Consider the following 24,035-nt stretch of genomic DNA (forward strand, 5'->3'; position numbering starts at 1 on the left):
CTAGTTGTACGTGGTTTTACTATTTGATTCACATATCACTCACCATCAGCTTTGCAGTAGCGATCATCCTTGAGAGTGTATCCATGCATACATGAACACTTGTAGCCACCCTTGGTGTTGTCACAGTGCTGAGAGCAAGATCCAAATATCTCGCACTCATTGACATCTTCGCAAATAGTAGTCGAACCATTCACCAGCCTGTAACCCTTATCACACTCGCACACATGCGTGTGTTCACGGAACTTGTTAACACACTTTTGACTGCAGCCTCCATTATTTACGTCACATGGGTTGGTTTCTGTGAGCAACAAATTGCAATGTAACCTTAATGCAGTATCAAATTTCCATTTTCAAAGGAAAAATATAAATGATAAATAAATGAAATCATGGAGACTATTAGTATTATTATACACAAGTCATGATAACGTTACTATAGACTCTGGATAATGTCTGCATTGGCATAGCCACGTGGAGAGCATATGAGGGCGATGCCCCTAATCACACCTTTTCCCCCACCGATGATTAATACATGAGTCTGCTTAAGTGGTGTCGTTAAACAAACCAAACCTTTTTTGGTGCTGAACAAACATGACTGTATTTAGGTAAAGAGTACCATGCCAAGGTAATGCTCACTGGTACACATTGCTGGAAGCTCGTCGTCCAGATTATCACAGTCTGGCTTCCCATTGCAGAGATATGTGTCAGCAATACACGACTTGCCGTCACCGTTACAATCAAACGAATCCTTTCCACATTGCTGAGTTAATGGTGCTGAAAACACAGAAGTAATTATGAACACCTACTGCTGTTAATAACAATGGTGGTTTTGAAATCTCACAACCTGAACTGGTTATAGCCACTCTGCTAAAAAAAAAACACCCCAGAGTTGTTCTCTATTTGACATTTTCCTTTTAATGTAGTTGGAAGGTTTGGGGGTTTTGTTTTCGTGGTGTTGTTTTTCTTGTTGATTGCTTGGTACTAAGTATATTATTATGTTTATGTTTTGTTATAATATGAGTGATGCAACGCTATATAATTTGATAAGATAAATCAACAATTAAATACAACTGTTTTTAATTGTATTTAGGAGGTCGGTTATAATCATAAACATATGTCTTTGTATGCCATTTAGCAGGGCGCAAAAGGACTGCGTAAGGAAGATCACGTTGGCTAATTAAATAGCCTCGCGTCGTGACGTCACTTAACAACAGCGTCAGTTTCAAATAATTTCGTACAGGTAAGACGCAATTGTTATTTTTAATTTTAACGTTAATTGGTCATGCCGGTTAAAGTTTCAGTTTTGGGTCACAGTTATGTCCGTAGGCTTGGGGAAGTCGTCAATAGGAGGAATTCTGGTTTGAAAAACCTCAGGTTGGACGAATCTGAAGTTTTATTAAAATTTGTCGGGAAAGGTAGCGGCCGTGTGAACGATTTATTTCAGGGTCAGTTCCGTGAACATTTGAAATCATTCAAGCCCAGTGTGGTTGTGTTACAAATAGGAGGTAACGATAACTGAGGTCGTACCGACAAAAATAGCACGGCATGTAATTTCAATTGCGGAATGGCTTCTGTTAGGATGTTCTGTATGGCATGTCTGCATTATGCAGTTGTTGCCTAGATTAGAAACTCGGTATCTGCCCACGTCAGTTTACAATCAAAAGGTCAGAGAGGTTAACCAAAGCATCAAGTCATTGGTAGCTGATATTGCTAATGTGACCTATCATAAACACAGAGGTTTAAAGGAAAGTCCGGTAGATATATTTTGCCGCGACGGAGTTCACCTGAACACTTTGCACGGGATCCCTAAGTACGTGGGGCGGTGATTTCATCATACCTTACTGTCGGCAGGTGTGCCAGTAAGTAAATAAATACATAAATAAAAATAAACAGGATAATATAAAAAATAAATAAAAAGGATAATATAAAATAAAAAAAAGGCTGACAGTATTGACAGAAATTCAGTTGCACAATATCATATTTAGTGAATTGCTTGCAGTTGCAGGTGCACATATAGGTGCTAAAACGGCTTCATTGGTGTTTCCAAATATTTATTGGTATGTTTGAGCTTCATTCGTGTGTTTCCAGATATTTAATGGATCACATGTGGGCTTTTGTGAGCTTCATTGGTGTGTTTTCAGATATTTAGTGGATCACATGTGGGCTTTTGTGAGCTTCATTGGTGTGTTTCCAGATATATAGTGGATCACATGTGGGCTTTTGTGAGCTTCATTGGTGTGTTTCCAGATATTTAATGGATCACATGTGGGCTTTTGTGAGCTTCTTGGTGTGTTTCCAGATATTTAGTGGATCACATGTGGGCTTTTGTGAGCTTCATTGGTGTGTTTCCAGATATTTAGTGGATCACATGTGGACTTTTGTGAGCTTCATTGGTGTGTTTCCAGATATTTAGTGGATCATATGTGGGCTTTTGCGAGACACATGTAGTGATTAGTGTTAATTAATTGGCTTCAGTAAGCTTAACAGTGGTTGTTAAAATTATTTTTGTCTTAACATGCATTATGTACAAATGGGCCAGTGAGATAACAGCGTATTCATATAGTTAATGCATGTAAAAATTGTGTATCATAGATACTTGGCAACTATGTTATGGTTTAATGAACTTTTCTTTTTTTGAGCATAATGCCACCGCAAAGCAAACGAAAATTGGCCGTGGGAAACAAGTCTCTAGCAAGACCAAAAAGGCGGCGGTCTGCAAGGGGACCAGCAACCGTTGAGGAGACTGTGGAGCCATCCACTTCACAGATGTCTGAGACAACAACAACGGGTCCAGATGTGTCGGGGCAATCCACATCACAGATGTCTGACACAACAACAACGGGTCCAGATGTGTCGGGGCAATCCACATCACAGATGTCTGAGACAACAACAACGGGTCCCGGTGTGTCGGCAATTGCTGCTGAGGTGATACGCCAGTTGAAGGAAGAGGGTTTGGTCCTGCGACAAGCTCCGTCAGCAACAGGAACCAGCCCAGCTGCTGCTAAAGATGTTAGATCGGGGCCGCGTTTCGGGGAAGTAATTTCTACCGCACCAGCGCCCAGTACGTCACAGGAACAGCCGACATTTATCACTGGTGCCATAGAGCAACTGACAAGTACGGCAGCACTGGGTCGTGATAATTATTCAATTAATGGTTTGAATGGTAGCATCTCCCGCCCTCTTGATATAAATGTTGACGTCCGTCACAAAGAAAAAATTTGGTCTGACCAGTTTGTTGATTTTGGTCAGCTTTTGCAAAATCGACCTATTGATGAGTTTGACATTTCTTTTCAAACGAATACTTTTCGTTGATCCCGAAATCAAGACCAGTACCTATTCGGTCTATGGATGTTTGGAATTCGGCATTCCAAATATATGTCACAATCGTATTGAAGACCAGGCCGGATTTGGCAGTTTCTTTGATGAAATATGCAAATATCGTCCAACGGATTGCCAAGAAGGCTGGAGATCAGGCTGCCATAACTTATGATGTTAATTTTAGGAAGTGGAGACAAGCTTCTCTCGAATTACTACCTTTTGATGTGCCAAATAATGAGCTATTTCTCGAGGCCATGGCAACTGGACATTCAGTGCCACCCACGAAGGTTCAGTTCAAGCCATATATTAGTGTAGGTCAGAATAAATTTTGTTTTGCCTTTCAGAGGAATGGGGTATGCAATAGAAACAACTGCTGGTTCAAGCATGTCTGCAAAGCCTGTGGTGGACCCTATTCCTTTCGAAAATGCTCAAAATTCGATAAAGCAAATTACACCAATACCGCAGCACCTCATAATTCAGCAGCAAACCAAAAAACAGGATCCAGTCAGCAGAGTAACGCCCGTTAAATTTGACTATTTGCGTCCCTTCTTAAAAGGATATGATTCAGAATTAGTACAGTTTTTAGAAGCAGGATTTAAGAATGGCTTTTCATTGTGTTATAATGGACCTCGGGCATATAGGTCTAGTCCAAATTTAAAATCTGCTATAGAAATGCCAGGTGTTTTGATGAAAAAAATTAACAAAGAAACAGAGTTGGGTAGGATTGTAGGACCCTTTAACACACACCCTTTTGCCAACTTACAAATTTCACCTTTAGGGCTAGTTCCCAAGAAAGAACCAGGGGAGTATAGGGTTATTCATCACCTGTCCTATCCTTTAGGGTCTTCAATTAACGACGGGATTTCTGCTGAACATAAATCAGTACAATATGAAACTTTGGATAAGGCCATATTTCAAATTAACCAACTGAGACAAGGGGCGTTGATGGCAAAGACTGATATAGAGTCTGCTTTTAGAATTATTCCGATAAGCCCATCAGATTATGAACTCTTAGGTATGGAAATAGCAGGGTTATATTACTATGATAGATGTCTACCCATGGGTTGTTCCATTTCGTGCCAATTATTTGAAAAGTTCAGCTCTACTTTACATTGGATAATGGAAAACTATTTTCAGGCCAGGTTCGTAGTTCATGTTTTAGATGATTTTTTATTTATGGGTCTCCCCGTAGAAAAACATTGTCAAAATGCATTGCAAAATTTCTTAGATCTATGCCAACATGTCGGAATTAAAATAAAGCAAGAGAAAACTGTTGAGCCCACTACATGTATTATGTTCTTGGGGACTGAGTTAGACACTGACTTGATGGTAGCCAGATTACCGCTAGACAAAATCGAAAAAATAAAAACATCACTACAGGCATTCCTAGGCAGGAAAAAAGTGACACTTAAAGAATTACAGTCATTGATAGGTTTATTAAACTTCGCATGCAGAGTGATAGTACCTGGCAGAACATTTCTGCGGCGATTGAGTAATCTAACTTGTAAGATTTACAATCCAGGTCACCATATTCGGCTATCCAAAGAGGCGAAATTAGATCTGAAGGTGTGGACAATGTTCATTGAACATTTCAATGGGACTACTATGTTTTTGCCAAATAGTTGGGAGTCGTCAGAACAACTACAAATGTATACAGACGCTAGTAATGTGGGGTATGGCACCATATTTGGCAAACATTGGTTATATGGTCAGTGGGATGAACATATGTTGCAACTCCATATTAACATCAAGGAATTATTTCCAATTGTTCTAGCTTTGGAGCACTGGGGATAGCAACTGGGTAATAAATCAGTTTTGTTCTTTTCTGATAATAATACAGTGGTAGCTGTAACAAATAAACAAACATCGCCCAATACCGTAATGATGGGTCTTGTCAGGAGATTGATATTAGCAGCCTTGAGATTCAATATTCATTTTAGAGCCAAACATATACCAGGAAAACTAAATGTACTGGCTGATTACCTGTCTCGTTTACAGGTGGCATACTTTCACCAAGCAGCCCCACAGATGGACATAATTCCAACCACAGTTCCACAGCGGTTATTGCGCATTTAAACGAGACAGTCCTTCGACTCATTGATGCAGCACTAACTGATAAGTCTAAACAGTTATATCGTAGAGCATTCAATTTGCTACAACAATTCATACACACAACGTTGCATATGCAGTGCTCCCTGCCAATTAGTGTACATACAGTGGCATTATTCATTGCCCACATGGTGGACATTGGCGTTGCTAGTTCAACCATCACAACTTATATGTCAGCTATAGGATATATACATAAGTTGGGGGCCTTTAAAGATCCCACACAGTTTTTCATTATTCGGAAAATGCTAGCAGGATTAAAGAAAATAAATAAAAGACAAGATTTCAGGCGCCCACTAACAAAACATATATTGTATCAAATTATAAATGCTCTGGATGAAGTTTGTCCAACAAGATACAACAAACTTATGTTCCGGTCAATGTTTTTACTTGCTTTTCGTGCATTTTTGCGCATTGGGGAAATCACCTACAGTGGAAACAGTAGGAATATTCTACAAACAAAGAATGTGCAATTCTTCAAAAAGGGTTTGCAAAATCCTTCCAGAGTGGAGATAAGTTTTCACTCTTTCAAGGGTCATTATCACACTGCCCCAATTACCCTATCTCTTAATACTCAAGCGATAGAGGACTTTTTCCCAGTACATACTTTATACAGGTATCTACATCTTCGAGGTTCTTCTCCGGGTTGTATTTTTGTATTCCCGGGAGGATCTATGGTTTCTTACAGATATTTTTGCAATATATTGAAAAATGCATTGCTTGCAGCAGGATATAGGTCCGAACATTACAAAAGTCACAGTTTTAGAATAGGTGTTGCTAGCACCGCTGCTAGTCAAGGGGTATCAGAGGCAGAGATACAAGCTATGGGCAGGTGGAATTCTAAAGCGCTTAAGCGATACATTAGAATCCCATCTTTCGAATTATGGTGAATTACAGTTTACACTACTATCATACAGGCAGTGGCATCGGATGCATGGCATTCTTGTGGCTTACTGTATGGAAATCCTACTTTTACTGAGTTGAATCCATGGGATTTTCTTACTATAATAGCTAAAACTAACTTACTGCGTCGAATGCATGGCATTCTCGTAGCTTCTTACATAAAAATAAAAATGTGTTGATAAAACATGCATTCTCACACCTCAATACAAAAAACTGCGTCGGATGCATGGCATTCTCGTAGATTATTGTAAAAGGGAACGTGTGTATTTAAAGGTTCTTGTGAATCAACCCTAGATTATATGTACTATTATTAATAGCTTTAATAAACCCAGTGCTGTCGTGGATCATTGTATCGTATTTTTATTCTGATGGGTGTTTCGATTCAGGTTAGGCTGATATGGCCTTTTAAGTCAGTCAAACTGCTGTGGGTGATGAGTGATGCAACGCTATATAATTTGATAAGATAAATACAATTGTTTTCTTTACAGATTCTTCAGAATTGTGTAACTGATAAAAAGAAAAATTCTAAAAGTATAACTAAATAATAAAACCAAGTTACTTACCACACCCATCTTCATCAGTCCCATTTAAGCAATCTTCCACCCCATCACAACGCGATGTGTTGTCAATACAATATCCATCAAGAACACATTTAAATTGGTTAGTTTGGCAAATACCTGAAACAACAATGAGGAAAATGTTTTAAATCATGACACAAAAAACCTACAACACCCCCCCCCCCCCCCAAAAAAAAAACAACAACAACAACAACCCACAAACAACAACAACAACAACAAAGCAATCAACATAATTCTTATTTCAGATTACTCGACAGTCACATGTAGGTATACATAAATATATAAATAAATGTAAAACCAACCACCAACAGCAACAGAACAGTATGTACTTGCAACTATGAGAAAGCATCTTTAATGTAAGAATTTCTTGTATCAGATTCATAATGTTTATTTTGACACAGTATTATTCATTTTAGTTGTTTGTTGCGCAATCTCGTTCAACACTATACCTTAGTTATGAAGAACCTGCTGGTCATGTTAGATACTGAAAGAATAACCAGGAACTTACACCCTTGTTCACCAGGATGGTCCTCACAGTCAGCCTGGGTCTCAGAACAATTGCTTACACTTGAGCAATTGCTTATACTTGGAGAGTCGCAGTTTTCCTCATCAGAATGGTCCTCACCAAAGCAGTCAAAGTCACCATCACATACCCATTCAGAAGGGATGCACTTTGATGTGTTACATCGGAACTGGTCTAATAAACACTTTCTGGAAGCTAAAATTGTGCAATAAATAGTATTCTAAATCAACCTTTTTGTAAGAATGTATCTGTATGGATCGTCTTCTAAAATCTGAAGTAAAATTACGGAAACTAATATTGCATGTGTGTTCACATTCAATCAACATTGCATATGCTGTGTGAGATGACCCCGGATGGATCTGTTCAAAGTATAACAATAAATAACTGACAACAAACAATTTGATTCTGTTTTGTTCTTATTTTAATACTGAAAAAAAAAACCCACAATGTTTTTGTTGCTGACTGTAAAGCATACAAATGTTACTATAAAATATCATAATGTACATGTTTGATAGTTAAAAAAGGTTTTGCTGCTGACTGTAAAGCATCCAAGTGTTACTATAATATACGATAATGTACGTTTGATACTTATAAACGTTTGATAGTTCAAACGGTTCTATTAGCCCAGGAAAATTAACGGAGTAAAAACAAAAAGATTGGACTTATCTTAGTAAATATTTATAGTTTTCTGATCCTATTTGAAGTCTGTCATAAAATATGTTATTCAGACCTTTAGGAAAGGTATCTGTAGTGATAGGGGATGGATGCACAAGTTCTAGTGGGAGGGCACAAGTAAAGTTTTTATTTTCTGATTACTTCGAACATAATTTCCCAGCATCTCGAGAACAAAATACACCAGGACAAAACTATAATGGCTGCCGGCGGCCATTCTGGAAATTGAAAATGGCCATCTCTTACTTCATATGTGAGTTAGAATCATGAATAAGGTGTCTATTCACATTACACAGAAGTTGCCTATTCTTCTGGTGAGGTTATGTTTGCAATTTGAGGTAATTTTGACATTCAAATCCAAGATGACCATGTTATTAATTTAAAAAACAGCAGATCTCTTGAAATGTTTGGGCTAAATCATACTTGAAGTGTCTATTTGCACAAAAAGGAAGATGTATAATATTTAGATGAGATGATTTCTTTGCATTTCCATGTCATCTTGATCTTCAAATCCAAGATGGCCGTGGTTCACCATATTTAAAATAAGAACATGCTGCAGCATTTAAACTAATAGGATTAGAATAATAAATAAGGTATTTATTTACACCAAACAGGACATTCATAATCGTTTTGGTGTGGTCATTATGCAATTATTACTTGGAAATCTAATGGGGGGTTGACAGCTATATCGAAATATTAAATTGCACAATGAATTTTCAAAATAATTTGATTTGAAGATCAATGTACAAAATGATTAAATGAACAAAATGATTAAATGAACAAAATGATTAAATGAACAAAAGTTTGTATTATGTATAATTGATCATAATTAATACCTAGTCTGTTTCACAAGATTGATATCCATTCGTCATAACTATAATTGGACAAATCAGATTCTGATGATGTGCTGTCAACATCTGCGTTACCGTCTATGTACTGAATGCTCCACAGTTAGGGTTCATGACAAATGTTGTGAACGGTAGAGCATTTTTCTCTGACAAAGTTCCAGTCAAGCTAGATCAACAAAAGGGTTGTATGACAAAAGAATAGCAGAGCTGCATGAAGGTGGGGTAACTGGCAGTGTTATCCGAGCGAGTCACAGTCTGATGGGAGCTTGGCCAAGGCATTCAAAACTATTGTATACTTGTTTAATAACAAACTGATAATTCAGCAACTGTTGAAAACATCACTCGTCAAAGTTGACCTGGTCAATGGACTACTAATTTTAGTCTCTATAATTCCTGGTGTACAATGTTCCTGACAGTAGATGCTGTCTCACCACTGCGTCCCATCAATGAAACGTGTCATCAGGCTGAAGAAGATACATCATTATCACTATAGACATACAACTACGCACCACTGATGCCAGTAGTCATCAACACTAAGGATACTCATACACCAATGCATGATCAGACAGCCCTTCCTGCATGTTCTGTATCTAGAAGAAAAATTCAAACATATGGAGGTCACTTTGTAACGAGATATTGACCTCCAGTTATCGTCATTGCACTTTTGTATGTACACGTCATGATTGGATCTGTTAGTAACTGTCGTATCTCTGTCGTTTCTCATATGAGAAATATACTATGAAATAAAAAAGCACGAGCTCTCCTAGATCATCACTTCGTATCTCCACTGAAACCATGAATGCCTTTAACACTTCTGTTATGAACTCTATGTATCATGAGTAGCTCAAACCGTTCAGAGTTAAAAGTGGCACTATACTGGAATAAAATAAAAAAATGAAGATCCCACCAGACAGTGCTATTTTCGAACAACACTGAATAAGCACCAGTTAGCTAGCCATCATCTAGCTCTGTCATTACCTTCTCACACACCCCTCTTCTGTTGGTCCTGTCTGGAACTTGTCCACTGATATGGGTGTTTTTTTAATGCCGCACCATTCGCTATACTTTCTTGGCTCGCCAACAAACATCCAGTACACAGATGGTAACAGACCAGCATCATTATTTGATCTGTTCAGTTTTGTGAAATAGACTAGGTTTCAGTTATAACCTATCGCACATTACCTTTGTTAATTGAATTTATAGCTCCAGTGGACATAAAATTAGTTCAAAATATATTTCACTTTTGATGGTTTCAATATAGCTGCCATGCCCTGCCATATTAGACTTCACGGTCAAAATGATATCAGATTGTAAAAACAACCCGTAAAACGACTGTGAATGCTATGCTTAGTGCAAATAGACGACTCATGTATCTCAATTTGTTCAAGGGTTTCAGCATATTCTCATTTTAAATATCACGAACAACGGCCATCTGGGTTTTGAGGATCAATATTATCTCAAATTGTAAAAATAATCTCACCAATAAATTGTGCATCCACTTTTCACTATTCACTTATAATTTAACCAAACTATTTCAATAGCTCTGGCGTTTTCTAATTACCAATGTGGTGAACAACGGCCATGTTGGATTTCAGTATCAAAATGCCTTCATATTAAAAATAAAATAACACCAGAAGATTAACGATCTTCTGTGTAATGGCAATAGGCACCTTATTCGTGATTCTGACTCAAATTATATGAGATAAGGCTATTTGGATTTTCAGTATGGCCGACGGCCGCCATCATTGATTTGGCCCTCAGGTGGAGTTAGCTGGAACTTTCGCGAGGTACATGAGGTGGGGGCTAAACAAAATTCTAAAGGTCCCAAAAACTTTAAATCCACCCTCAAACTTTGGTTCCCGAACAATGGTCACGGGAAAGCCAAATATGACCCCACTAAAATAGCAATGTTTTGGACATCTCACATCTGGTTTAAAGCTTATTTTTGTTTTTGGTGTGACAAAAAAAATCTTCATTTTGTGGGGGTCAAAGGCCTTCCCGCTTCCCCATCCCCGGTTCCTGTGGGCCTGCTATTACAGAAATACACAAAACACATACGGCAAGAGGCTTCGTCCGAGCCGTCGATGCAGTCATTGACCAGGTCACATGTTAGATGTGGAGAGACGCACGTGTGACCGTCACACAGGATACCACCTCCTTGACACGGTGCAGTGAGTTCTGGTGAAAATACACACAGGGAGGTTCATGTTCGTACAGTATGACAAGTATCCTTTCTATCATGAATTTCATATAAACAGTAACAAGTGTGTAATCGACTTACAACAAATACCCTTTCTATCATGAATTTCATATAAACAGTAACCATTGTGTATTCCACTCACTGCATGTATCCGTTCTATCATGAATTTCATATAAACAGTAACAAGTGTGTAATCGACTTACAACAAATATCCTTTCTATCATGAATTTCATATAAACAGTGACCATTGTGTATTCCACTCACTGCATGTATCCGTTCTATCATGAATTTCATATAAACAGTAACAAGTGTGTAATCGACTTACAACAAATATCCTTTCTATCATGAATTTCATATAAACAGTGACCATTGTGTATTCCACTCACTACATGTATCCGTTCTATCATGAATTTCATATAAACAGTAACAAGTGTGTAATCGACTTACAACAAATATCCTTTCTATCATGAATTTCATATAAACAGTGACCATTGTGTATTCTACTCACTGCATGTATCCGTTCTATCATGAATTTCATATAAACAGTAACAAGTATGTAATCGACTTACAACAAATATCCTTTCTATCATGAATTTCATATAAACAGTGACCATTGTGTATTCCACCAACTGCATGTATCCTTTCTATCATGAATTTCATATAAACAGTAACCAGTGTGTATTCCACTCACTAAAGGTAATCTACTCACTGCATGCATCTGTATTTTCGTCGTCGCCAGCAGGGCAGTCTGGGCTTCCATCACAAACCCAAACCGAAGGTATGCAAATTCCATCACTGCAAGGATAACTTGCATTATCGCACCGCCTCTTGTCTGTCAAACATAATAGTACACAATCCTCTCAACAAAAATGAATGAATGAATGTTTAACGACACCCACTGTCAACAAATGCATGTTTTATAGGCCGACCAATTCAAGTACGGAGTGTCACTCTATGACATGGACTGAAAGTTTGTTTTATTTAACGACACCACTAGAGCACATTGATTTATCAATCATCGGCTATTGGATGTCAAACATTTGGTAATTTTGACATATAGTCTTAGAGAGGAAGCTCGCTACATGTTTTCATTAGTAGCAAGGGATCTTTTATATGCACCATTCCTCAGACAGGATAGCACATAACACGGACTTTGATATACCAGTCGTGGTGCACTGGCGAAATGGATTATGATTCCTTTCAACATATTTGATTATGTATATTATTTTAGTCAGAATGGCAAGCAAACAAGCAACAAATCAAGATGCCCATTGCAAAACGTGACTGCATCTCCTTTTTCATCTGCACTGCCAACCGCCATCTTTGTACTTAACCGATACCGCACTTCGTACGGATCTCTTGCTCTTAGGTCCAATCGGCTACCGTCTACACATCGTGCTAAATATTGCGTACAAAGACGAATTCCAAAAATACAAAGGTAATGGACATCGCCATCGCTGTCACGTAACCAACTGACTGGGCTAATGAGGGCTGCCTATCTACAGGGTTAGTAACAAACTGACTCGGCTAATGAGAGCTGCCTATCCACACGTTTAGTAACAAACTGACTCGGCTAATGAGAGCTGCCTATCCACACGGTTAGTAACAAACTGACTCGGCTAATGAGGGCTGCCTATCCACACGGTTAGTAACAAACTGACTCGGCTAATGTGGGCTGCCTATCCACACGGTTAGTAACAAACTGACTCGGCTAATGAGGGCTGCCTATCCACACGGTTAGTAACAAACTGACTCGGCTAATGAGGGCTGCCTATCCACACGGTTAGTAACAAACTGACTCGGCTATGTGGGCTGCCTATCCACACGGTTAGTAACACACTGATTCGGCTAATGAGGGCTGCCTATCGACACAGTTTGTAACAAACTGACTGGGCTAATGAGGGCTGCTTATCTACACGGTTAGTAACAAACTGACTCGCCTAATGAGGGCTGCCTATCCACACGGTTAGTAACAAACTGATTGAGCTAATGAGGGCTGCCTATCCACACGGCTAGTAACAAATCGCGCACATCAACCGAGCACTTTACGACTGGGCTACGTCCCGCCCTTTCTAGTTATCGAAGTACACCGTATAATCTTCAGGAAGGAAGGAAATTATTTATTTAACGACGCACTCAACACATTTTATTTACGGTTAAATAACGTCGGACATATGGTTAAGGACCACAGAGATATTGAGATAGGAAAACCGCTGTCGTCACTTCATGGGCTACCCTTTTCGATTAGCAGCAAGGGATCTTTTATATGCACCATCCCACAGACAGGATAGTACATACCACGGCCTTTAGTTCACCAGTTGTGAAGCACTGGCTGGAAATCCTCAGGAGAGAAGTACAAATGCCTCGTGTTTCTCTTGGCTTACTAATAACTTACACAGCTCACTGCATGTTTGGGCGTCCTCGTCCGACTTGTCCTGACAGTCTGGATGTCTGTCACATTCGCCAGTGTACTGGAATACATTTACCGTCTGACACACAAGTAAACTGGTCCGTTCTACAGGAGATGTTAGCTGTAAACAAATTGTAAAACCAAGTTATGGTCTAATCATCCTAGGCATTGTAGCTAGAACCAAACAATAAACCACTGTCTGTGCTGATGACGGTGTAAACGGTTAGTGGAAACATGCATCTGAGGGCTAATTCAGGATGCTAAATACACTTGTGTCTAGGTGTTACAAAACCAAATAACATCCGGCTGGGTCAAAGTTCGAGGTGCATTTTTTGACAGAGCAGCTAATACCACAAGTCCTGCCATTGGTGATAAATGTGACAGTGTTTGTTGCCCAAAAAGTTTTGCATCATCTGGGCAATAAATGTATGCATTATTTTTTCATCCAGTATCGCTTTGTCAAGTAGCCTTGTTCTTGAAAAATGTATGGGAGGAAATTAAGAACTATATACATTTTTGTGCGAAATTAGGGTTGTTGTTAAAACATTAGGTTATATTAAAAAAAGAGCCATGAAAGGTTTCACTTTATCCAGTTATATACTTTGAGGGAGGGGTTGTATTGATATTTATGGGTCATATTTTTGTTTTATATATTGCATATAGTGTGGATAACCATTAACATTAACATGTTAGCCTACGTGATTTTATTTGGTGTAGTGCAACCTCTAGTGTCAATATATTTACAGAAGTTTAGAGAGAAAAACCCCAAAAGGTTAATTATAACAATTATTTAAAGTGATAATTTCAGGAAATATGTACAAAACAATCGACTGAATTTCAAATACGTTTTAGAATTTAAAAAAATTTACGGTATATAAAGATTTAATAATTAAAGCATTTTTTACGGTATAAAAACACGGGTGTTCCTACATTACCCTCTCTCCTCTCGCTCTCTCTCTCTCTCACACATCTCACACACACACACATATACATATCCCCTGTAACTCACTCACTCACTCACTCACTCTCTCTCTCTCTCTCTCTCTCTCTCTCTCTCTCTCTCTCTCTCTCTCTCTCTCTCTCTCTCTCTCTCTCTCTCTCTCTCTCTCACACACACACAACACACTCTCTCTCTCTCTCTCTCTCTCTCTCTCTCTCTCTCTCTCTCTCTCTCTCTCTCTCTCTCTCTCTCTCTCACCACACAACACACCCAAACTCTCTCTCTCTCTCTCTCTCTCTCTCTCTCTACTCTCTCTCTCTCTCTCTCTCTCTCTCTCTCTCTCTCTCTCTCTCTCTCTCTCTCTCTCTCTCTCCCTCTCTCTCTCTCTCTCTCTCTCTCTCTCTCTCTCTCACACTCTCTCTCTCTCTCTCTGACACCACACACACACACAGCCGTCACACATCCACACACACACACACACAACACACTCAGGGTTTCTGCCATACTCTCTCTCTTTAAAACGGGTAAAATGCCTCTCCCCTATGGGTCTTTTTCAGTTGCCCTTCACACACACACACTCACACAGAATTAAAGATTCTTATCATTGCTGTATCCTTAATGTGTCGATTCATTGGAGAAAAAATCCACAGCCTAATAGTAACAGGATATCTCTCTCTTATTGGAACGTTTAATTTTATTTATAATGCTCAGACACTATTTTCACGAATATTTTCATGATATGCGGAAGACTCTCTCTCTTCCGTCATTACGAACGATAACGACTGAATTAATCGTCAGAAAACGGTAGTGTTCGTAAAGTAGGATGATCTCACCACCCACACACACTCTCTCTCTCTCTCTCTCTCTCTCTCTCTTAGTTTACTCTATCTTGACTCTAGTACTCTAGTTGCAAATCACAATGTGGTCACACAACACACAAATTATTTTCCCAAATATAGGCTATCAATTTTGTAACCCTCTTATCAGCCGTAAAACGGGTAAAACACACCATATATATATGTATATGTTATGGTCCATAATTTTTGAAATTAAACGATTATGTAAACTAACATACATTTAAAAACCACCGTAAGTAAAAGAGTGTTCGTAACTTGATTTATTAAAAGTAATTATGATAAGTTGACCGGGATTTCTATACCAAAGGGACATAACAATATTTTTTGAAATTCTCGCCACTAATTTTTTAAGATTGTTTTCTTCACTTAATTTTAGATTGTTCTTTCATAAGCGCACACAGAATCTCAAACTTGCATACATATTGCTATTATAAACAAGACTGATTGATGCCAAAAATAAAATAAATAAATTGCAAAAACGATTTAATGAGAATAAATCATTTTCAGTCTAAAGTTTGCCTCATATTTGACTAAATACAGTTATGGGCCAAATGTTTTCAGTGTGACAGTTGTAAACCAAAAGTATAAATGTAATACATAAACATGACAATTTGGTACATTTACAATGTGAAAGTGAACGACAAGTATGTTTAAGATATACATTAAATAAAGGTATTGCAATTTGTTCCCATATGAATATTTATAGTTCACATTTATTTATCTATAATTACCAAACTAATTTGCACCGACAGCCCATAACGCCTCTTGATCTAGTTGGGTTTTTTAACCTCATAACAAAACAGCTTCAAAACGTGAATCGATACGTTAGTTAACAATGTTTATCGTCAGTTCAGTATATTGGCATTAAAAGTAAAATGCTAACACTTTGGCAGGAACAACATATTATGTACTGTGGCCAGAAGGAATGATGGTCAATTAGTTTTAAAGCTAATGTCCACTATTAAAGCATAATAAAACTGTACTTTTCAATGTTTTCTGTATGTAATATTAAAAATACTCAACACCAAATAATTGTTTACCTACCCTGGGTTTCTGCCAGAGGGTACGGAGGGTAAATTTACATGTATGTACCCCACAATCTCGGAAATTAATGGATATATTTTGTTTTAATTTTTAGATAGATTATAGTAAGAGAATTGCTGTTTAAAATTTGTAAAAATTGCATGAAATAAAATGTCCAATAAAAAACATTTCAGACCCATAACCACCCAGTATACGCCTTTGAATATATTTAGTTTTTATTATGTACCCTCAATTTATTTTCTGACAGAATGCCTGCTACCGTTTGGCAGAGGTTGAAACAATTGGTCGTCTAATTTTCGACTATTACCATAAAATAATATAATTAATCACTTTTAGCATCTAACAATTTAAAGTAAAATTTACAATAGTTACCACTTGGAATAAGCATCATATATTATTTTGATTTGTTTTACCTGTAATATATTTTCACCAGGACTTACTTCTTCCTCCATAAAGGATTAAAGAAAATAGCACTGCATATATTGTAATTATTTTCGATTATTCCAATATATAATAACAAATGTGTTTTATGTCTGTATGTGGAGCAAACTACCTGAAACAGTTGGTTTGAAATCATAATTACAAAATCCTAAAGATAAAAGGAACTGGCTCCTAACCTCAGCCTCTACATATTATCTACATTTGTACGATATCTCAAGTATATGTGTGTGTGTGTGGGGGGGGGGGGGGGGGGGATACAGTCTCTAGTGAGGGATACAAACTAGATTTTCATCTTTACATCATCTTTATTTATGTAGAGTAGTAAAAATTTAAAACATACATTTTCGTCCTCAAGTGTGGGATGGAGAACAAGCTCCTAGGCCCGCCTCTCCCCCACCCCACCCCAGTTCCTTCGGGCCTGATGTATTTTATATTAATAACTACAAAGACTACATAATGATATTATCGAAAGGACATATTAGTTATAAAGTGATTGTCAGTATGTGGCAACATTATAATATTTTCCAACATTTCTGTGTTTCTGTACCCGGCTGTGGACAGTTTCGGCAGACGGGTAACACATTTGCTTAATAATTAAAAAATACACGGTTTAACCAAACACATTAAAACTTGGAGGGTAACTAGTTAAGATAACAAAGAAAACTGTGCTGATTTTAGTTTTTTGTTAAAGTATTATATCTTGCTTTGGTGAAGAGGGGACGCTTTTTTGCAAATTAGCGAAATTAGCCTCTTGAATATCCATTGACGTGTCATGTTTACATCTATGCTGAACACGATTTATGATGAAATATTCTTACATTTTGTGTGTTTTTCTTCTCATTTGCATTTGCTTCAGTTTACATTAAAAAAGTCATACAAAATTATCTTTAAAAAAAATGCTTGGCAAAATATCCGCCCGGGCCCCCACCCTCCTTCATTCATTCATTCAGCCCCATAAAAAAATCCCTCTTTATATTGATGAAGGAGGGGGTGGGGACCGGACGGATATTTTTTCTTGTGGGAGACCCCATAACCACCATTCCCTCCCCCCCCCCCCCCCCCCACACCCACCCCCACACACGTACACACACACACGCACACACACACACACACACACACACACTGTCGACTCAATTCCGTAGCGTTATACCCAAACATTTCTTTCTGGCAGAAACCCTGCACACATATTGTCCTATATATATATACTCACGGCAATTCTTCTCGTCCGATCTGTCACCGCAGTCGTCATCTGCATCACATTTCCAGTCTAAATAAATCCGTCTGCCATTATCACACTGGAAGCTGTTAGTATCTGGATGTGCTTCAATAGAATACGAAACATAAAATGATTCGCACATTAAAGTTTATGCACAATAGCAAACTGTGATTTTTTAACCCAATAATCACATAAAAATATAAAATAAAAGGCCTACACTATCGTTCAAACGCTAATTATACAAGCAGTTTACTTAAGGTAGTATTAAACAAAATAACTTCCGGCTGGGTCAAAGTTCGAGGTACACTGAACTTTTGATAGAGAAGTTAACATCACAACTTCGACACAAGTCCTGTGATTGGTGATAAATGTGAGTGTGTTGGTTGTAAAAAAAAGAAATACTTTTATCTGGGCAAAAACAAACAATATTTTAGTACCATCAGGCATGTCCATCCCGGGCCCTGTCTCTGGATAGCCAGGGACTTGACCTGGGACAGAAAATTATTAGGGCAATTTATAATTTTACACTAAAAATGGAAAGGGGACTAATTAATAAATTAGAAGCGCACCCAAAAGGAAAAGAAAAATGTTCTCATTGATAGAATGTTTTGTCGCATAATTTCGAGCGGGCAGCCTAAAATTGATTGTTTTTAATTAATTTCTATTATTAATTGTATTTAATAAAACTTATTCGTGGTGCACAGAATTCTGTATAGAGAAGTTAACACCACAAGTCCTGTGACTGGTGGTAAATGTGAGTGTGTCGGTTGTAAAAAATTTGTTTAATCTGGGCAAAATATGTATGCAATTTTATTTCACCTAGTACCACTGTGTCAAGTAGCCTTGTTTTTGAAACATGTATTGGGTACCTGTAAAAACGTACTCATAGTTTGTGCGAAACTAGGAGTATTGTAAAAACATCTAGTTATACTGAAAATGGAACCATTTTTTTAAGTTAATACTTTGAGGTAGGGGTTATAGTACTGATATTTATGGGTCATGGTTGATATATTGCATATAATGTTTTTAAGCACAAACGTTAACATGGTCGCCTACAGGATTTTATTTGGTATAGTACAACCTGTATCAAGAAAAGGGCCGTTCAGTATTATTTGTATGTTTGGTTTGTTTCTAAAACAACGTAAAACATTTTGTCTCTACTATTTGGTACACGGCTTCATTTGACCGAAGACCACACCCATTTAGAAGGTTGGACAGATTGCATCAGTTTAAGAACTATTCATGGGGGCGCGGCTTCCTGACATCATCTATTTCATCACTTTGCATCATCCCCTACTGCGCAGTTTGGAGGCCATCTTGGATGGTGCAATAGTGTAATCGATATGCCACATAGTGGGGTTATTACTACTCAAACACGTTGGTGAGAACATCGTTCGTTATTTTTAATAACACATACTTGTTAACATATGTACGTGTTTTAAAAATTTCAAGACATACGACTGGCTATTCCACTCCAAGGTGATGACCAGGTCACCAACTCCATATATCCAATGAAAAAACAGCACGATGGATGTGACATATAGTTAACCTGACAATCATTTGTCTGTGGCGTGTAAGTTATTTACAAGCGAAAGGGCTGTAAATAACTTTGACTCGAAAAAGATATTAAAATTTACTTAAAACCTGGGTTTAGAGGATATGTAAGAAATAGAATACTACATTCGTGTTCGTTAGATACCATTTATCTTACAAGTCGTTGTTTAAAAACGTTTTAAAACAACTCGTTGTGAGATAAATGATATCTAATGGCCGCTCATGTTATATTCTTTATTTACATGATGCAAAATATTGAGAAAAAATTACAGAACAGAGTAAAAAAAAGTTCATACATTTCAATCACAGGATTACCTATAATCGGTAACAGGACAGATCAAAACTTTATTAAACTCAGGCCGTTATGCAACGGCGTAAGAAGAAGATACATATTCTGATTTTGACAAGATGTTTTACAGGAGGGGACAAATAATCCGAATACATTGCTTGGTACATGTATGAATACAAATACAAATACAGTACATGGCATTACATTATAAAGATATGTGTATTAACAATATAAATATGTGATATTACAGTATAGAGGTATGTGTATTAACAATAGAGATACATTCCGTGATGTAACAGAGTAGAGATATATTGTAAAATATAATTATTCAGAATATTTCAGTTACAACTATGTACTTTACAATTCTTGATTGTAATATTATAAATATTTTGTGCATTTTAATTTTTTATAAACGTGTATAATTTGATGTAAAAAAAAACCCAATAAAGTTTCATAAATTAACACTAAAGACGTAAAATAATGTAATATCAAGTATAGTTGTATGTTGACCTTTAGTTTCATTAACTGGTTAATGTATGGTAATTTTGGTTGTTGTTGGGTATTGTTGTTGTTATGGGCGTTTAAATACTTGAAAAATTATATTCATGAATTTAGCTAAAAAAAATTAGCGTGATTATTCTTTTACTGCTCATAAGTTCTCTAAATTTGTATATATTTGGTCGGATATAATAATATGGACGTAAACATTCTTTCCGGGTATTATTGAAAAAACTACTTACAAATAAATAATGAAATTCGTCTCCTATATCGTTTTCATCACAAATAGTACAAAATCTATCTTCTAATAGAACTGTATTCCAACGCCCAGTCTCAACAGGTAAACAATGGTTAGAATTCCAAAATTTAATCGTAACGGTCCATAATTTTTCAGGAATAATATTAAGATAATTTCAAAATTTAGTTGCTCTTTGAAATGTTTGTAGGTTTTACCTCTCGACGACTGTGAAATATTATTTTTCCATGTTTGTAAATACTGGTCGTTTTGTCTTGTGCTAATTTGTTGTGACAGCCATTTTACAGATAGAAAGGTTTGTAATAGACATATATTACTCATTCCTAGATGATCTAAAATATGCTTAACAGCAGTAATCCAGTTATAGTTAGTTCCATTGTTAATATGGTCTCTCATCATTGATTTGTATAATAACAGAAATTAAATTAAAAATATCACCATCGTTTATTCTTGGCTAATTAGCAAATATGACAGAAGAACGTGTTAAACAAGGTAATTTGTTTTATTGTATGACGTCAAAAGAAAGAATAGGAATAAATGTTGAGTCAAAAATCTGTTTGATCGGCCCACAGCATTCGTCAAAACCACAAACAGTCAAAATAGTAATTCAGAAGCAGGGTTTCTGATGAAATCACAGGTTCAGTAGCGCGTATGCCCTCCATGTGTACCCAGAATTACAAGGCAACGCCTCTCATTGACTGCCTGATGCGTGTAAAGTCTGCATTAGGGATATGGCGCCATTGTTCCACTAATGAGGCACCAAGTTCCTGCAAAGTCTATGGAGGGTTCCTGATAGTGCGCAGGCGTCTTCACATCACATCCCAGACGTGCTCGATGGATTCAGGTCGGGCGATCTGGAAGGTCAATCCATGACATTGATGCCCACGTTCCTCGGGTAATCCCTTGTCAAGATGGCCGTGTGGGATTTGGCATTGTCATGCTGAACGATCAGGCCTGGACCATGAGCTGCCATGAAGGGCACATGTTCCTGGGCCAGCACCTGGTCGCGGTATGCAGCAGCGTTGAGGTTGCCACGGATGACAAGAAGTCGAGAACGGCCATTTCCACAGAAAGCACCCTAAACCACTACACTTCCGCCTCTGAGTTTCTCAACTTCACTGACACAACACTGAACATGACGTTCACCTCGACTTCTCGAAACACTCTGCCTGCCATCGGCAAATCGCAGTGTGAATCTTAATTTATCGCTAAACACGACTCCATTTCATTCCCTCTAAGTCCATCGCAAGTGGCGTTGTGCCCACAGTTGACGTTGACGTCGATGGAATTGGGTCAAAATGGTTCCAACATATGGGCGCCGTGCATGGAGGTGAGCGGTTCGCAGCCGATTTCGGATTGTTTGCGCGGACACCCGACGTCTGAAAAGTTCATTACTGGTTGCTGTAGCTGTCATGAAACGGTTTCGGAGGTGACGTAACACAATATGACGGTCATCTGCCTGTGACGGCTCACGTGGTATGCCACACATCTCTTGAAGGAACTGAACTTGAAAGGTACAGCCACGGAAAAGTTGGTACCATATCTGTGGCCAAAACAAAAGTATGTAGTTCACTACCGCAGTTTGAAATGATGGCCTTTGAACAACGCTCATGATTAAAGACCTACATCGAGTTCAATACAGATAAGAGGAAGTCGGCCAGAAATGATTTCGAAAAAGAATTGTTTAAGCTCAGGAACAATTCAGTGTTTGCTAAAATCATGAAAAACCTGTAGAGTGAAGCTCATCAACAACAAGAAGAGATCATGCCAACTGGTTGCCAAAACCATCTTCCATACCTTCTGCATCTTCAACGATGACCTGGTGGCTATCCACATGCAGAAACAGAAGCTATTTCTTAACAGACCCATATATGTTGGATTCATCATTCTGGATGTATCCAAAATATTGATGTATGATATCCATTACAATTACCTCAAAGTAAAATATGGATCTAAAGCCCATCTCCTGTTCACGAACACTGACTCACTATGCTACAGCATCCAAACAGGGGACATCTATGAAGACATGTTAAATGACTATCATTTGTTTGACACCTCTGACTATGATCCTGGTAATCCACTCTACAGTACAGCAAACAAGAAGGTCCTAGGGAAGATGAAAGACAAAATGCATGGCATCCCTATTCAAGAATTTGTTTGTCTTAAATCAAAGATGTATTCTCTCATCTTCGAGGATAGGTTCAAGTGATGGAGAAGAAAACTGCTAAAGGAATCAAGAAAAGCGTCATAAAAAAGAACACGAGTCATGAACACTATAAGCAATGTCTGTTCAACCGACAGATCCACATGTCGTCCATGACTCAGATCAGAAGCTACAGCCAGCAGTTGTTCAATATCCAACCCAACAATCTGGGATTGTCTCCATTTGATGATAAACAATATCTCTCGGACGATGGGGGTGACCAGCTTGGCCTATGGCCATTGGAGAATTACCCAGAATAGTTTGCAGTAAAAACTATAAATAGGGGAAGTATCATCAAAATGAACTCATTTGTGAATTATCTGTCAAACTGTCAACATCATGGAGAAGAGGTCTTGTCCTATGTGTCTAAAGACTTATTCCAAATCATCCAACATGCTACATCATTGGAAGAAGTTTCATTCAACTGGATTACAACTCCAAGCCCATATGGCTCCAGGTCTGGCTCCTGTTTTGGCTCCTATGGCTCCTGCTTTGGCTTCAATAGCTCCTGTTTCAGCTCCTATAGATCCTATAGCTCATGTTCAGGCTCCTATAGCTCATAGTCTGGCTCCTATGGCCCCTGCTCTGGCTTCTATGGCTCCTCTTTTGGCTCCTATGGCTCCTGTTTCGGCTCCTATAGCTTCTGCTCTAGCTCCTATAGCTCTTGCTCTGGCTCCTCTAGCTCCTATAGTTCTTGCTATCCTACTCCATCTGTTCATTATGCTAGTTTCTGGACCCACCTCTTGTGGAAAAACCATTCTTGGTATACAAGTTGTTAAAAGATGGTAGAATTCATCCAACCCCACACAGAATCGTCTGGCTCTACACACGTTGGCAGCCTCTGTATGATGTTATCAAGGCATCTGCAAGGGTTGAATTCGTCCAAGGACCTGGGGACTTGGAAAGAGATCATTATTTGGATCCCAAAATCAGAAATCTCATCGTGTTGGACGACTTGATGTCTACAGCTGAAAAGATCGTCACATCACAGACTTGTTCAAGGAAGGAAGTTACAACAGAAACCTCTCGGTGATTGCCATCAGCCAGAACTTGTATCACAGCAAAGACCAGACACAGAGAAGAAACTGCCATTATCTGGCACCGTTTGACAATCCCATTGACAAGCAACAAGTTCTAACCTTGGCACGTCAGATGTATCCATGGAATACTGAAAGGTTTATG

The 24,035-nt window shown here is 38.1% G+C and overlaps 1 protein-coding gene across 1 annotated transcript in view; it reads right to left on the reverse strand.

Annotated features, from left to right (window-relative positions):
- The window catches only part of LOC121374638 (very low-density lipoprotein receptor-like), a 31,470-nt gene extending 12,530 nt beyond the window's left edge, over nt 1-18,940 (reverse strand). Inside the window, 11 exon segments of the mRNA XM_041501746.1 lie at nt 44-298; nt 634-771; nt 6,888-7,001; nt 7,411-7,645; nt 8,242-8,315; nt 11,004-11,123; nt 11,855-11,977; nt 13,541-13,607; nt 13,609-13,676; nt 18,048-18,158; nt 18,937-18,940. Coding sequence (XP_041357680.1) covers nt 44-298; nt 634-771; nt 6,888-7,001; nt 7,411-7,645; nt 8,242-8,315; nt 11,004-11,123; nt 11,855-11,977; nt 13,541-13,607; nt 13,609-13,676; nt 18,048-18,158; nt 18,937-18,940 — 1,309 coding nt within the window.
- Nucleotides 18,941-24,035: the final 5,095 nt, after the last annotated feature.

Source organism: Gigantopelta aegis, chromosome 6 (genome assembly GCF_016097555.1).
Source record: "Gigantopelta aegis isolate Gae_Host chromosome 6, Gae_host_genome, whole genome shotgun sequence".
Classification (NCBI taxonomy): Eukaryota; Metazoa; Mollusca; class Gastropoda; order Neomphalida; family Peltospiridae; genus Gigantopelta; species Gigantopelta aegis.